At 40.0% G+C, this 15,232-nt stretch overlaps 1 protein-coding gene across 1 annotated transcript in view; it reads left to right on the forward strand.

The window, feature by feature from the left end:
• The first annotated feature begins 1,480 nt into the window (after positions 1-1,480).
• The window catches only part of LOC140227983 (unconventional myosin-XVIIIa-like), a 200,681-nt gene continuing 186,929 nt past the window's right edge, over positions 1,481-15,232 (forward strand). The window contains exons 1-2 of the mRNA XM_072308365.1: positions 1,481-1,611; positions 5,566-6,808. Of these exons, the coding sequence (XP_072164466.1) occupies positions 5,705-6,808 (1,104 nt within the window). The 5' untranslated portion in view covers positions 1,481-1,611; positions 5,566-5,704. The remainder of the gene's footprint in view (positions 1,612-5,565; positions 6,809-15,232) is intronic.

Genomic DNA, 15,232 nt, shown 5'->3' on the forward strand with positions numbered 1-15,232 from the left:
GTTTCTGAATATCTCGCAAAACGTTAAAAGCTATATCCTCACCACGACCAGAACTGTACACACCCTTTAAGATTAAATCATTGAAGTGAACTCAATATCACATATAGAAAAAAATGTGTATCTGAAATTGCCAGTTTCTATCAAAATATGCATCCATTTTGTATTTTTTCATTGGTCAAAGATCCGTGAATTTTGCTTTATTTGTAGGATTCAGTATACTAGTAGTCAAATTAGACCGGTTTTTACATTCATACTCATAAGGCCTACTAAAAAAAAAGGTTAAAAAAAATGTTGCTGGTTTTCCCCAAGTGGAGCCTACAAAAGAAATCCATTAGACAACGTAGTGGAAACGAGAAAACGACTCAGATGGTTATGCATTAAAATACTGTGATTGAGATACTTTGTAAAGGAAGGAAGGGAAATGTGGTTCGCAGTTGTTAACTTTACTGATTGTATTGCACTATAGGCCCTACATTAGTTGAAAAAAAAAAAACAGCCCAGCACAAATGAAGAAACAAACAAAAAAAAATCTTCCTTGGACACCTATTCCCTATGTGATTTTTGATTTCGTCGATAGACACAATGACACAAAATGGTCTGCTTTAATTTTATTGGAAACATAGTTCACTTGACCATTGTGCGCATCTATAGTAGTAAACAGGAAAAAACGTGAGTAACAATCAAAAACATCGAAAACTTTTAGGAATACACATCATGGAGTACACACTGTCTACGATTGCCGATTCTTCCATCCGACCTTACTTTAGATCTCAAAAAAGTCCGAATGTTCGTGTGCAGAGAGGTAGAATATACGCCTCCCTGAATGTATACCATAACCCTCATCCTGCATAGTACAGTATACAGCATCCACACCATTGGTACACACACGCCGCAATGCCAACACACAGGTAGTAGGGAGAGTCCTCCCACCACCCGGCTCTGATAACACGCTGAGCAGGATAATTCGAATTTCGCGCTTCAGAGGACGGGAGCGCTGACAGATTTATGGATTCCGCCCAAAATCGGGCGGAATCCATTAACTCCAAGACGAATGCTTCCAGACCCTCTGCGCGAGAAAATCAACTTAAACTATACTAGTTTTCGACGTTGAGGGCGTTAATATCATGGATGGCGAAATAGTATGGGCAGAGGGTCTGGAAGCGCGAGAAAATCAACTTAAACTATACTAGTTTTCGACGTTGAGGGCGTTAATATCATGGATGGCGAAATAGTATGGGCAGAGGGTCTGGAAGCCAGACTAATGCATTGCATGCTACAGCAGTTACACGCCGGATGGGTTCGGACTGAACGAACTTCGTAGCGTATTGGGCTTATCTGAGTGGGTGTGTGTAAGAGAGCCAGAGGTACTGTATTCGGGGTACGAAACCACAGAACTCTTACACAGTGTACGAAACACAGGTAGGGGGGTACTTCTGCCCCTTTTCGCGCACTGTCCGTTATACACACAGACATGTCATGTATACGAAGGTGTGCATGTCTGCTAACGTTACCTGATGTTCCTGCTGTTCTGAGCTGCACCGACAACACATTTGTTAGTATAAAAACGTCTGCAGTGCTGGACTGGAAATACAGACTCAAATTTAGTCGTTGGTAAGACCTGTCAACATGTTGTTTTCGTGTGTACTTCATGAAGAACGTAGTGCAGTGTTGTATTGCCCGGAGCGTATACTCCATACTCCAGGCAGAGATGTAGACTAGTAGAATGTCTGGGCAGGTGTCGTACTCGTATCTCACTCTATACGTAGTGTACAGTGAGTGGCATCACTCATTTGCTGGACAACAGTCAACACCACTCCACAGTGTAAATCTTTAGTGTCTAGAAGAACCAGCAGTTAAACATGCTAAACCCGGTCCAGAGTAGACAGAAAGATCCATCGCTCCGGAGGAGTCTTTTATTTTTTGATGATTTTGGTAATATCGCTCTCCTCCGGGCATCACTGACACTGTGAAGCCAGATGCAGTCTCTGTGGAATAAATTTATAATCATTACTTTGACGATCTCGTCATGTTAAAATTAAAATTCTCACCTTTCTCTTCCATACAGTTTTTGATGAAAATATCACATAAATTTATGAGGGAAAACGTACGTTTTTGGTATTGTCCATCTGGCGACCCCACGAGAGTACCAGTAACGTCGATTACCATTAAGTCGCCACTACCTAAAGTCGCCAGACATTCACATCTCATGTTCTAATGCGCACCATGATCGGAGATCAGCTGGGGCAACGGGTTTTCATTGTTCTCAAAAGACATTCCTAATTGACCTTTTTCCTCCATAAAAACACAAATGATTGTAATCCTGTATTTTACCATACATTGTATGTAACACTTAACAGGTGACAAAACCATTTTTAATGCGAGAATGTTTCTGATTTTAAATGGATTTCAGGTGGCAGATGAAAGTTTTTCAATTTTTACGCGATGATGCACAATGCTTGGCACAATGCATCCTACATTGAAGTGTGTGTATAACACATGCGCTAATACAATGTAATATGTGGCGCACTATGGGCGGCGAACTATAATAGAGTGCCTGTCGTAAGTTCGCCAACCTGGGAGTGCATAGGAAATACATGCAAGTGGTGACCAAGTGGTAATTGACATTAGATCCTGTACTACAGTAGTGATGAGTCGCCAGCATGCAGCTTGCATGTGTAATAATACACTGCATCAGACCCGCACGGCCCTGCATGCGTGCGTGCCCTCCCTGGTAGCTCAGTTTCTCAATCCAGCACATGCACACGCAACACATGCAGTTCGCCATTATTCGCCAGTACTCTCATAGGGTCGTCATCAGACAGTCATTTTGTCACTGTTGAGCTGCTACCCTTATTTTCTCTCATTTTTCAAAACATACCCATCATTAAATGGTTCAACCCAATGCTGTAAATGCCAAAGTTCAAAATGATGTTATGAATTTGACTAACTTACCTTCAAAAATATCGCGTTGTGCAAGGCTCTAGAGTAATTTTGCACTATCTCATCAACATGATATAGATTCTAATATTAGAACTCTCATGATTTTCAGTCACTGGATGGCACTCACGCACAAACTTACAGTGTTAACCCTAAACATTTCAAAACCTAAAATACGTAGAACCAAGTCTAAAAAGTGAGAGAAAAAGTTAATTGTTTGCAGTTTTATTTTGGCACTTTTACACATTTCAGAATGATTTTACAGTGCTGCTATGCTGTTGTACGTGGTAAATCCTACCAACAGCTGTGCTGCTACGTGTGTAAAATTATATTCAAATTCTTACAGTGGACTTCTGTAAGAAGTCTCTGGGACTGGCAGTTTACTTTCGTTAAATAGAAATTTTGTGTAACCAAGCAAATAAACGATAAAAAACAAAGAGCCGATTATGTTGCGGCCTAAATTGTAATTTCGTTGTAACCAGAATTTTGTTATAAGGATATATAACGGTGTTCGTTATAATGGGAGTACACTGTATAGGGACCTACGTCTACCATGACCAACTGCTTGTGATGAGTGTAGCACAGAGCTTTCAATTCAAGTGACTGAGTTCAAGTGATTCAAGTGATTGACCGAAATGTATGAAAGGAGACTCAGATTCAGAAACAAATGCAACTGTGTAGACCTAGATATCTGGACCCTAGTCAAAACTACCAGAAAACTAAAGTTCTGCAGGTAGATATATTTATGCTCAGTATAGAACCTAGATCTACAAAATGTAGTTACAAACCTATTGTACTTGCCTTGTTTAGACATTTAAACTCTTTTTAAATAGAAATCTGCTAAAATTTGTGCAAAATACAGCATTTTGACCCCTCGATGTGTCCTGATTTTCCTCTATACTGTATTCATCGAGTGGCACGCTCGACACTGCTTGCATGTGTACAGTGTATGCACGGAATGCAGTAAAGCGCACACACAGCTGCTCTGGCTCAGCATGCTGGTGAAATGTGGCTGCTGCGAACCAGAGCTGCTGCGAACCAGAGCTGCTGGAAAATTTTCCCAAATCTCATTTGACAAGCTCCTGTTTGTGTGCAGAATTCGCATTGTGTGCTTGACTGCAGTAGAAAATGGCTGTCTTAAACAGCTCGCAAAAGAACTCGAATTTCATAAAAATCAGATTTCAAAACTGTTCTCTGCTGCAGACTGTGAGGCAAGTATATGTAATTTCACAAAATTGACAGACAAAAGTAGCATAAATTGGCTTGACTAGATGTGACCAGATTACATTTTGGCAAAAAGGATATCAAGTAAATCCACCCGTGCTACGGTTGGGTACTGTTTGTTGTAGGGTGTGAAATATTTACAGTGAGTTTATTTTGTACATGTTTGAAAATAACTTATGAGGAAGTACAAAACTTCACTGGCATCTGAGCTAGCGTGGTATAGCGGACATGATTACAGTGTAGGGACTGGTTTATAGATCACTTTCGCCTAGTGGTGTGATAGTGGATACACACAATATTACTCCTGCACTGTACGGGAAATTCTAATGCAATTTGTGCATGCCATCACAATTGGTAGGTGAATCTTGTGTTTTTGTGGCTGCCCCAGTGCAGATGAAACTTTTGGGAATTGAAGCCAACGGTCTATGCAGCAGTTAAACTTTCAAAGAATTGCCAATCATAATGGCATGTAACAGCATTAGTTGGCATTCAATGCAATGCAGAACTTTTGCATGCATTTTACTTTTAGGAGTCTTGGCTCCTTAGAAAATTCATGAAAGTTTGATACATGCAAAAATTTCTGGTTTAACAGTAAGGCCAAGTTAAAAGAAAAAAAAGAAAGTGGTTTCTCTTTGCGTGCATCCAATTTTAGCTGCACCATCATGTTCTTGCTATTTTCCAAAATGCCAATGAAAGATAGAATGTGTTGCTCATCTCTGAGACATCCGTTTACTGGAGTTGTTCCATTGATTTTTTTTTTTACTTTCGGTCAGCCAAAAAGCATTGGATATTTACCTACCAATCATGATGTATAACTTCATGTCATATGCCATGCACACCTTTGCCTAATCAGGTGTACTGTGTGTGTGAAACAGGATGTGACCTGCAATGTACTAGTACATATGATATTTACACTTGGGCATACATTACATGAATGTGCAGCAATCTGTCATATTATGTACACTGCAACTTCCTTGAACGGGGGCATGAAATATTTCCTTAACAATAATCATTCATTCATGACTGACACAAAACCAGCGACAAACTAGAAAACAATCTTCTACATTGCCCTTCCCCCTCAAAATGGATTATTGATATTGTGCAGAACATAGAAAATTGCCAGAAACTTACAGTGTAAGAATCCTAATCTTTCTTTGTGTAGATTCATCATCTCCACACCACAATCATTTATAAATGGCACATTACTTTGTATGATTTCCTTCTGTGATATATTAGAAGAAATCTTCTTCAGTTTCTTTTCTGCAATATTCTTTGTCCCCCCTCCCCTTGCATGTGGATTCAATGTTTAATAATGTGTTTTGAATCATACAGTTTTGTTTATTTTGTGCCTCACCTAAAATGCGATGTGTATTTAATAGATATGTTTATTACTTTTCTGCACAGGTGGAAAGGTACAAGAGAACTGGATGAACATTTGCAAGTGAGTGGAATGGACTACCCATGAAGCCCTGATAACAGCCTCAGCCTTCTGAACTTTTACATTGCATCGTATGCGAAGGAGAGAGACCAACAGTACTTAACAATGTTCAGTTTCAAGGGAAAGAAGCGAAAGGATGAAGAGCCTAAAAAGAAGAAGAAGGATTCGAAGAGGAGCAAGGAGCTCTCCCAGGATGAGTTGACTCGCCTTGAAGACATCAAGCGCGGTATCTTCTCGGGCAAGAAGTCGAGCGCCCGCAGCAAGGCTTCTGTGCCTGCCAACCTGCCCATTAGATCCTACAGCGTGCCAGAGGAACGGAGCAATGGGCAGCATGCGATAGAACTTGGGGTCAACGAGAGGAGTGTTGACCAGCACGGCTCACTGACCAGCCCTAGTGGCAGTGAGGGAAGTGGTGCATCCACCCCTGGGTTTGAGAAGGGGAGCACAGGGGATGTGAGAATCTTCCCGGTGACCACACCCTTGGAAAACATAACTGAAGAAGCAAAGCATGAGAGGCAGCCATCATATGAAAAGAAACGGAAATCATCCAAGGGAAAAGGCATACTCAAATTGAAGTCGTCGCTGCGAAATGCATCGGAAACTCCCGTTAGCGAGGTAGCCATTAAAGTCAACGATGCTGAGGTGTTGGCTCAGAATACTGCTTTTAACGAGAGAATTGCCGATGAAGTTGATGGAGATCATGGTTTCCAGATGCGACACCCGATCCCTGAGCCGCCTCGTGAGAAGACCTTCAATGTGGACCTGCAGCTCCCAGCAGTGGCCCCTCCTAAACCACCACGTGCCAGAGATGTCATACTCAACCGCCAGCCCAACGGAGGCTTCGGATTCACACTGCGGAGGACCAACATTGAAGAGCGGTCTGGCCCTAACGGATCCATTTCGCGTCGGCAGGTGCACTTTGCGGAGCCGAGCTCTACGCAGCGCGACAATGCCACAGGACTGTTACCCGGGGACCGTCTAGTGGAAGTTAATGGAGTTAACATAGAGAATACACCCAGAGATAGCATTATTGAGATGATCCGCGGGTCTGGAGACACTGTGACACTGAAGGTGCAGCCCATCCCAGAGTTGATTGAGCTGAGTATGCGCTCAGGGATGGACGGCTCTGAAGTGCACCTGGAGGAACAACTTCTGAAGACGGGCTCCTTGGCCAGGAGTGCCAGCCTCAGACATAAAGGGGGCAGGAAGGTAAGAAACAAATTGAAAAAAAAAAAAAAAAGTATTTGGCGTGTCAGTGCCCGTATTCCTTATTGACCCAAAGTAAAAAGCAATGAAGGACAGCAACTCTCACTCTTACACAAGAGTACAGTTGTACGTATAGTGTGGTACAGTTTATTGGGTTGTTTTTACAAAACAAACCATAACAATAAAACCCTACAAAAAGGGAGAAAAGGATTTAAAGCATTCTACTTTATCAAAATTTAGTATACAATGTGACCACTACATTGTACTTTTTTGATGAGATATACGGTAACTCTTGTACAGTTGTATCATTTGAGTTGCCAATAAAAGGCAACAGTGTATTGCTTTCTCTACAAGTCCCTACATTTCATTTTTCAATAGCTTTTTTTAAATTGTATACACAATGAAAATTATAAGACAATCTAATTGATACATGCAGTCTGTACCTATGAATGGCTTTAATTTTTTTATGAATGTCCAAATGTCCACAAAGGAATTGCTTTCCTGTTTTTATGCCTCCGCCACGAAGTGGTGCCGGAGGCATTATTAAGGTTCGGGACTGGGAACATGATATTTTGGAATTTTTGAATATTCCAAGAATATCCCAGTCACTTGTGCCAAAATTGATCCATACAGGTGTGAGATTATTATTCATTTTGATTACTAGTAACATTTATTTCAAACATTTCACCATGAATCAGTGTAGTCCTTGGCAATATTTGTGAAAGTACTGTTACGTACACAACTCATGATCAAAGTGGGCTCACTGGAGAGAAAAAGGGAAAAGTGCCAACATGACGTGAATGGAGAAGACAGTGCAGAATGAGTGACAAAGCTTGAGCAGCCTGCTCTTGTGTTTCATGATTTGAATGACGTGCAAGTCTGGTGAGTCTTGCATGTTAGCTTTGAGACCACGGCTGCAGCTTTGTAGCACCGTGCACGCTACTCCAGTGTCACCCGTAATTACTCACTTTCACACCTGTCAGCAAATTAGGCTGGCAAATGAAGTGGTGGATGTCGAGTGCAAATTAATGCTCCGGTCCCGTTGAAGTGATGAGAGGAAGGCGGCTCTCTGAAGTGCACTGCCCTCTCCTTGAAGCCAGAAAACACTCTTGACACATAGATTCACTACATGACCAAACTTTACTAAAGGGTGTAGTGTTCATTCATGGGAGATACGGTGCAGTAGTTTCCATGAAAGAAAAGGAATTTTCAGCTCATCTGTGCCCTTTGTGAACTTGCAGCATCTATTTCTTGTATGAAAGTCCCCTGAATTTTGTTCAAGTGGGCAATGGCTATTAAACATACAATGTACAAATTGTACTGTATATTTTGTTCCGGAGTCAATCTGTGTTGCGCAATGTGTACACCTTGTGAGCTATGAATATGGAGCATTACTTTCTCAAAAAGTGTTGATGTAATGTCCATATGATCTACTCTGTAGTAACTAATACATAGGATGCACTGAATAAAACACATTGATATACACTGTAACACAGTATGATACAGAGACTCATACTTTCAGATCAGCTGTACAATCATTAACAGCTTTTTACATTACAATGTATGTTTATATACCTGGCCAATTCCATTTCTTTCCTGATCTGTGACTGTGATCAGAATCATAACTGGGAAGTTTTCTATCAGTTGATGAAATCAGGATGTGAAGCTATCAGTCTTTATTGCTTGTCAAAACTAAAAGACAGTTACAGTGTACTTCATTATTATCCAGTGTACTGACACTTTCATAGTGTAGGCCTACAGCTGTAAGTCTTGCTTGAGCCTGTTACGTTTTGCAGTGTAAAGGGGCTTGGTGATATTGAGACCCTTCAACTCACATACAGTGCATAACTTGCTCACACAATTTCAATTTCAGTAGAATCAGGAAATTGTCAAATTTCTTCTCTTTGAACATCAGTGTTATTGCTATATGAATTCTATGAAGTAACGATAGAAACTATCAATGCACATTTTTTTTTTTTAACTGTAAGAAACCCTTGTAGGAATTTGCAGAAATTTGTAAGACATACAGCCGTAGATAGGCTTCCCTTTTAGATATTAATGTAGTATGAATTTCCTGTACATGATTGTATCTCAGAACAAAATGAACTGCCAAACTTTGCCAGATAATAGCAGCTGTAGTATGAGACTTACAATACTGTACATGTAATCAGCGTGGTAAATCAGAGGATTTAGAAGAGCATTCTGATAGTGTCCTGTTGTGGGTTACACTACAATAATGCATTCAGAGTGATGCATATTTATCAAATTACTGGAACTAGTAACTACATTGTACACCTGTACATTTTGTACTTTGTAGTGTACAGTGTACAGGTATGTGTACTTGTAAGCATATTGTACAATGTATTGCACTGCATAGCATTGCTTACAAAAATGTACTACCTTCATGGCCTCAGCTCTTTCAGTATCAAATCACTGGACTTTAAATACATACATACACATGTTCAAAGTACAAAAGCTTCTTGCATTGAGACATGGCCTGATCTGCTTTTCTTCAGTTACATTGTAAGTATTTGGTCACCCTAGCAAATACTGAGCAGTGGTTACCTGTAAATGCCACAGTAATGATAGATTATGCAAGGGTTTACTGAAGATTTTGAACAATAGCAGTTAAGCACACACTTGAAGCACAGTTATTAAGTACAGTGTACATTTGTATACAGTTACCTCCAAGTTCTGTTCTCATTCGATTCGTATGGCTTTTCGACCATAGGAATGTACACTACTGTATCTGCCTTTGTGCAGTGTACATTTACAACTCAAGTCTATTGTGTGGCTCAATGTTTGGGTCTGCTTTGAGTGATTGTCCATGCTTATTGTATACCACTATGCCCAAGACTTGGGACTCTCACCCCATACATTGTATCTGCAGTAATTCTAAGTCAGCAGTTGACAGTATGCAAGCATCTAAAGGGGGAAAAATGATCTGGAGGGTTTGTATTACTGTAGGAAACATGTCTTACAAGAGTAGCAACATTTTGTATTGAAACCAGTTGACAGAAATGAAAAGTGCATTGTAAAGAGATGAAGTGAGCGCAATCTTAATTTTAAACTTTCTGACTTGGAGACAGTCTGATGTAAAAATACTGTACCTATACAGCTTTATGTTGTTCATTATCTGTTTTTACTTTCCCGAATTTTGCAAGTTGACTGATATTTATGGCTCACAAAAATATTTCCTCCTACATTTTACTCTACATTATTGTACACTTGTTCATACTTGTACAGCAGTTGACTTAAAAGTGGAAAATCAGTCAATTTTATATGCTGTAGATAGTACATGAGTATCAAGACTGAACAGTTTGTATTTCTTGAAAATCTGACAGAATTTCACTAAAGCAGTTGTGACTTGACAGTGCTCTGGAGATCTTATACTGTACCTGTATATTCACAAGACTATGACTAGGCTAAACAAGAGCTGTACAATGTATAATCACCCATTTCAAAAGTTTCCAGTATGAGCTAGGATATGTTTGGTGATTCACTCTACGATTTTGACTGTTAGAAGGAAGAAAAGTAAATCTTCTACATACGCAGAGTGAATCAGCTAAATGACACATAAGTGTCAAATGCCACAGAGCTAGTGCTAATGCTTGCAGATAAAAGATTTGTGTTCAAGGGGGTTGTGTCTTCTTTCAGGCAATGAGGGAGACAGCCCCACCAGATTGACCCATGGGGCATGTTTACTCACCTTTTGATCACTCTCTGTCTTTGCAATATGATCATTCCCTGTTCAAGCATGCTGCAGAGAGCTTGTGTTTGTACTAAAGTTGACCTACAGTTGTGTGTATAAGTGGTACTTAAGTATTGGAATGAATTTACTCTTCTTGGTTGCTTGGAAGTATGCAACTAAAATATCCCACTGTAAATTTCCTGTGATTTACAAGCACATTTGTACAATGAACAGTACAATGTACCTGCCCCCCCCCCCCAAAAAAAAGAAGAAACATAAGGAAAGAATGAAAATGAAAACAACTAAAAAGATATGTTGCCACAGCACAGTAAAAATAGCAAGGAATGACACATGCAGTACAACATACTGTGCAATATAAAATTGTTTACAGTCAGCGTTCTCACTGCATGACTTCAAGTTCATGTCTTTTTGCAAAAAGCACAAATTTGTGCAATTGGGATTGAGACCCAAATTTCGCGAGAAATGCATTATTTCTGTTCTCACTCTAAAAATTTCGAAATTTGGGCCGCAGTCAGGATCACCACCTGCAAAACACATTGCTTTGACTTCAATGAGAACAGCACTATACATAGACAGTTACTGAGGTATCCCATACAGAGCTCTTCATCACCTTTTTTCAAGCATCTTTTCATGGTATTTATGAAGAAGAAATGCTGTTATCTACAACTGTGTCTGCAGTTATTTACAAAACCTTGTTCTCAGGATATTATCTTTAAGGCAGCCTAAACACATCAAAAGCAAGCAACCTTGTGATGCGATAAAGTTATTTTTGATTTTATGAGAGGATGCAAATTGTGTAGACTACAATGATACTCCCCATGATTCAGTGGGTGTTCATCAGCTTTTGTGTTGTTTCTTATTATGCTTGACTTTTCTGTGTCCTGCTGTGGGTTTTATGATGACCTCATTCATGTTGTTTCAGCTTTTGGTATTACAAGCAATGACCTTTAATTCTCACAAGAGATGATCAGGAGCTTTATCTACAGTGTACGTCACATTTATAAACAAAGTTGTTGGTCCACGGATTGATTTTAAAGCATAATGCAATGAGTATGGCTTTCACCATCTGTCTTTTAACAAATGAAAAGAAAAAAAATGTTGTCTACAGGCCAATGTGGGTATAGTATGCTTTATGAACATACAAAAAAAAAAAGAAGATGTTGGACAGATATTCTCTACATCTTCCTTCAAAGTATCAATCAGCACATCAGTATATCTACATGTACTGTACATGTGTACCAGGTGCTGCAATTCATGCTGTAGGCCCTATATCCAGCAACTGCACTAATACAATAAGAAAAATAAGATTATGAAAAAATAGACTTTTATTAGTTTCTGTTTCAGAACCTAACTGCATGGAGATTTGTATTGGTTTGTAAGGAGGTAATACAAGAGTAAGGGTGTCAAATTATTCTTCATTTGCCTCTTCTTTTTAGAACAATTTTAGCTGTGTTTACTGTAGAGCACTTCTTTGAAGGAGGAAAATCAGGGGTTTGTTCATTTGGTGACCTGAAGTTAAAATGATGTGTTCTTGTTATGAGACAAGTACATTTTGTACTGCCATGTATTGCATTTTGGACATGTAGCCATGACAGTGCGAACATACTTAATATAAGGAGTTTGTAAGATAATTGGAGATTAGGGCTGCACTTTTAATGTAGAGTTCAGAGTGATAGTATGTCAGTTGAATATCTCACAACTGTTGGCTCGACAGCTTCTTGTATGGAGGAGTGTACAATGTAGGTGTGATAGGATATTGTGATTCACATAGGATCTGGATGGGTTCCTGTGATACCTCAAAGAATTCACGCCCCAATGTGCCCAATGTGGAAGCTGGTACTCCACACAGCTACATTGTACGTGTATAGCTGCATAATGCATGCATACAAATGTAGTATGTAGGGCTGGACATTTTTAGGACTGGTATCAAGAACTGGTCCCGCTTTGTACGCCTGTCGGTGGAGCAGTTTTTCCCCTCGATGAGTCTTGTTGTATTGCCTGCCACAGCCCACTGGGTCTGATCAATAGGCTCTGAACACTCTCCCCTTGGGGCTATTCAATATAGTGCATGCCAATGAAATGACCTGCCTTTTTTTCTGTATTGATGGCCAGATTAGACAAAAAGCTACAGCAACCAACATTTGCCATCAGCGGTGCTGTTATTCACAGTAGCACTATGTGATTGTAAAAGGAGACCTTCATGTACTGCTCATTAAAAGGACAAAACAAAAGGCAAACTGCAATTTACATAGCCAGTTTTATAATCAGTCAAATATGAGAAATGTACACAGTTTGTGCTTATAACATGGAACAGTGTTCCACAGTGTGGGAGCAGTGTGAGCTAGAAAAGATCATTCACCATAAAACTTTGTGATGACTGGACATTGGAGAAGATTTTTCTGAGCTGATCTGAGATTACGAGAGGGAGCGTACCTTACCAAAGACTCACTGAAATATTCTGGTGCCATTGAATGTAATGATTGTAATGGTGTGCAATCTATTTTTTGTGGCCGTGAATGGTACAACTTTTTGAGAGAGAAAAAATAGCCATCCATACACAGACCATTTTTTATTGCAACATGCAAAACACAGGTACATCGTGTACTGTAGTGGCCCATCTTATCCACATAAGAAAACTTGTTCAGTCGTACTGTACTGTAGTTCCCATTTCATCCACACAGATAAAACAATGTTTTTTAGTACTCCATGGCATGAACATTGTACACTGTATCAAACAACAGCTGCAATTGTTCTTTGGTTCTTGCAAGTAAAACAGAAAGCACATACCAGGATTACTTGTTTTTACACAAGTTATATTTTTAAAGGACCAGCTCTTCTCGTACTGTACTTAATACAAGATGTCGCTATCCAAGTACTGTATAAGAGCGATAAAGGTCTGAATGAAGAGTTTGGGTAAAAAAATTATAGTTTTGTTGCTTGTGCACACTGGAGGATTTATCTTCTTTTGCAATAATTCCTGAATGTTAGTTTGAAACAGGCACAATGTTTGATAGTGCTATCTGCTATACTATGTAGGCCTACCTCTAAGGTGACATCAGTGATGATGCATATTGGCCATAGGGGTTCATTGTGTCCTGTGTGATACAGGGCTTGTTCTCTTTCTCTGGGTTCACTGTAGAATAATATTGACTTCCATTATGAGGACATGGGGATTCCTCCACTGCTAACACGGCACAGGCTCAATAGTGTACATTGTATGAATACATGCACGTACAAAATGTGTGCTGTAGAACGGAAAGGTTTTATTGACTTGACTTAATGATGCATGGAATATTGCAGGTGTGCATTCTCTTTTGACCTTCATATATGTTAAAGAGGCAAGCTTATGCGCAACATCCAGAGGAAACTAATGCTTCATCAAATAGCAGTGAAGCTGTGTAGGGTAGGAAAGTAATATGATGGTAACGGTGAAAAAATATACAACTCCAATACCAGGATGACTACAGCACTGTAGCTTTGATTTTCCTCAGCAATTTTACAAGAAAGATGCAAGAGACAGAGTTGTATTCGTATGCATTTGGTAGGTAGGTGGCTAGATCTAGATGAATCGTACAGTTGTACTTTTTAAAAGCTACACCTGGTATGATTTAAAGGGTGTGTACAGTTCTGGTCGAGGTGAGGATTTAGCTTTTAACGTTTTGCGGGATATTCAGAAACCACTCTATGAGATGTCAAAGAGCATGCAGTTCTAAGGGGTATCAAACGTTTATTCGATGAAAATCGGTTTTGAAATGGCTGAGATATCCAAAAACAAGGTGAAACAAAGAGATCCTAATAAAGTTGTGGCATGTCGCCTTTTATTATTAGCACTTTTTTGGATATCTCGGCCATTTGAAAACCAATTTTCATCAAATACAGGGATCTCGCCAGCGTATATCACCCTTGTCGGCCCCGACAAGCGTGCGGTTTGAAGAAGCAATTGCCGACAAGGGTAAAACTTGCCGACAAGGGTAACACCACGCGTGAACTTGCCGACAAGGGTAACTTGCTTGACGAGCTAAGTTCGGACCAATTTCTCGCCTTTTTCAGTCTTTATTATCTGGCTAGAAAAGATGCTAGATGTTGAAAGCAGCAGCAGTTTACATACTTATACAAGCGCAAAAATTTATCTACGCAGTCACCGCACCGATCACAACAACGCGGCTCAACACAACAGAGCGACGTACTAGCTGATACACACCACATCACACACTTGCTCACTCACATGCGCTCTGATTTGGGATCCACACACACATGCACAAGCACCCAGCCGGCCACTGCCTGCGTGTACAACGGTACAGTGTATTGTGAGAGGGAGAGAGAGGACGGAAAGAGAGGGTCGGAGGCCGAAGGAGGCCGAGGAAGGCTGACACGTGCTCGCTTGTTGTCACGCTTGTTGTCGGGTTACGCAAAAACAAACGATATGAAATGCATGCCCCCCTCCGCCAAAGGTTGTTGTTTTTTTTTTTGTTTTTTTTTGGCTGCTTTGGTTTGTTAGTTTGTCTGCCTGTCTGTCTCTCTATTCGCAAAATAAGTCAAAATTTGGGAACAGATTAGGATGAAATTTTCAGGAACAGTTACAGTTGGTTGGTAAAATGGCGCAAGGAACTATTGATGATTAAATTTTGATAGTGAGCAGGATTTATAATACCATCGAAATTCACCGCCAGGATCCAGGATTTTTAGACTTTGTTTCGTATATTTGAAAGGATTCG

Source organism: Diadema setosum, chromosome 4 (genome assembly GCF_964275005.1).
Source record: "Diadema setosum chromosome 4, eeDiaSeto1, whole genome shotgun sequence".
Lineage (NCBI taxonomy): Eukaryota > Metazoa > Echinodermata > Echinoidea > Diadematoida > Diadematidae > Diadema > Diadema setosum.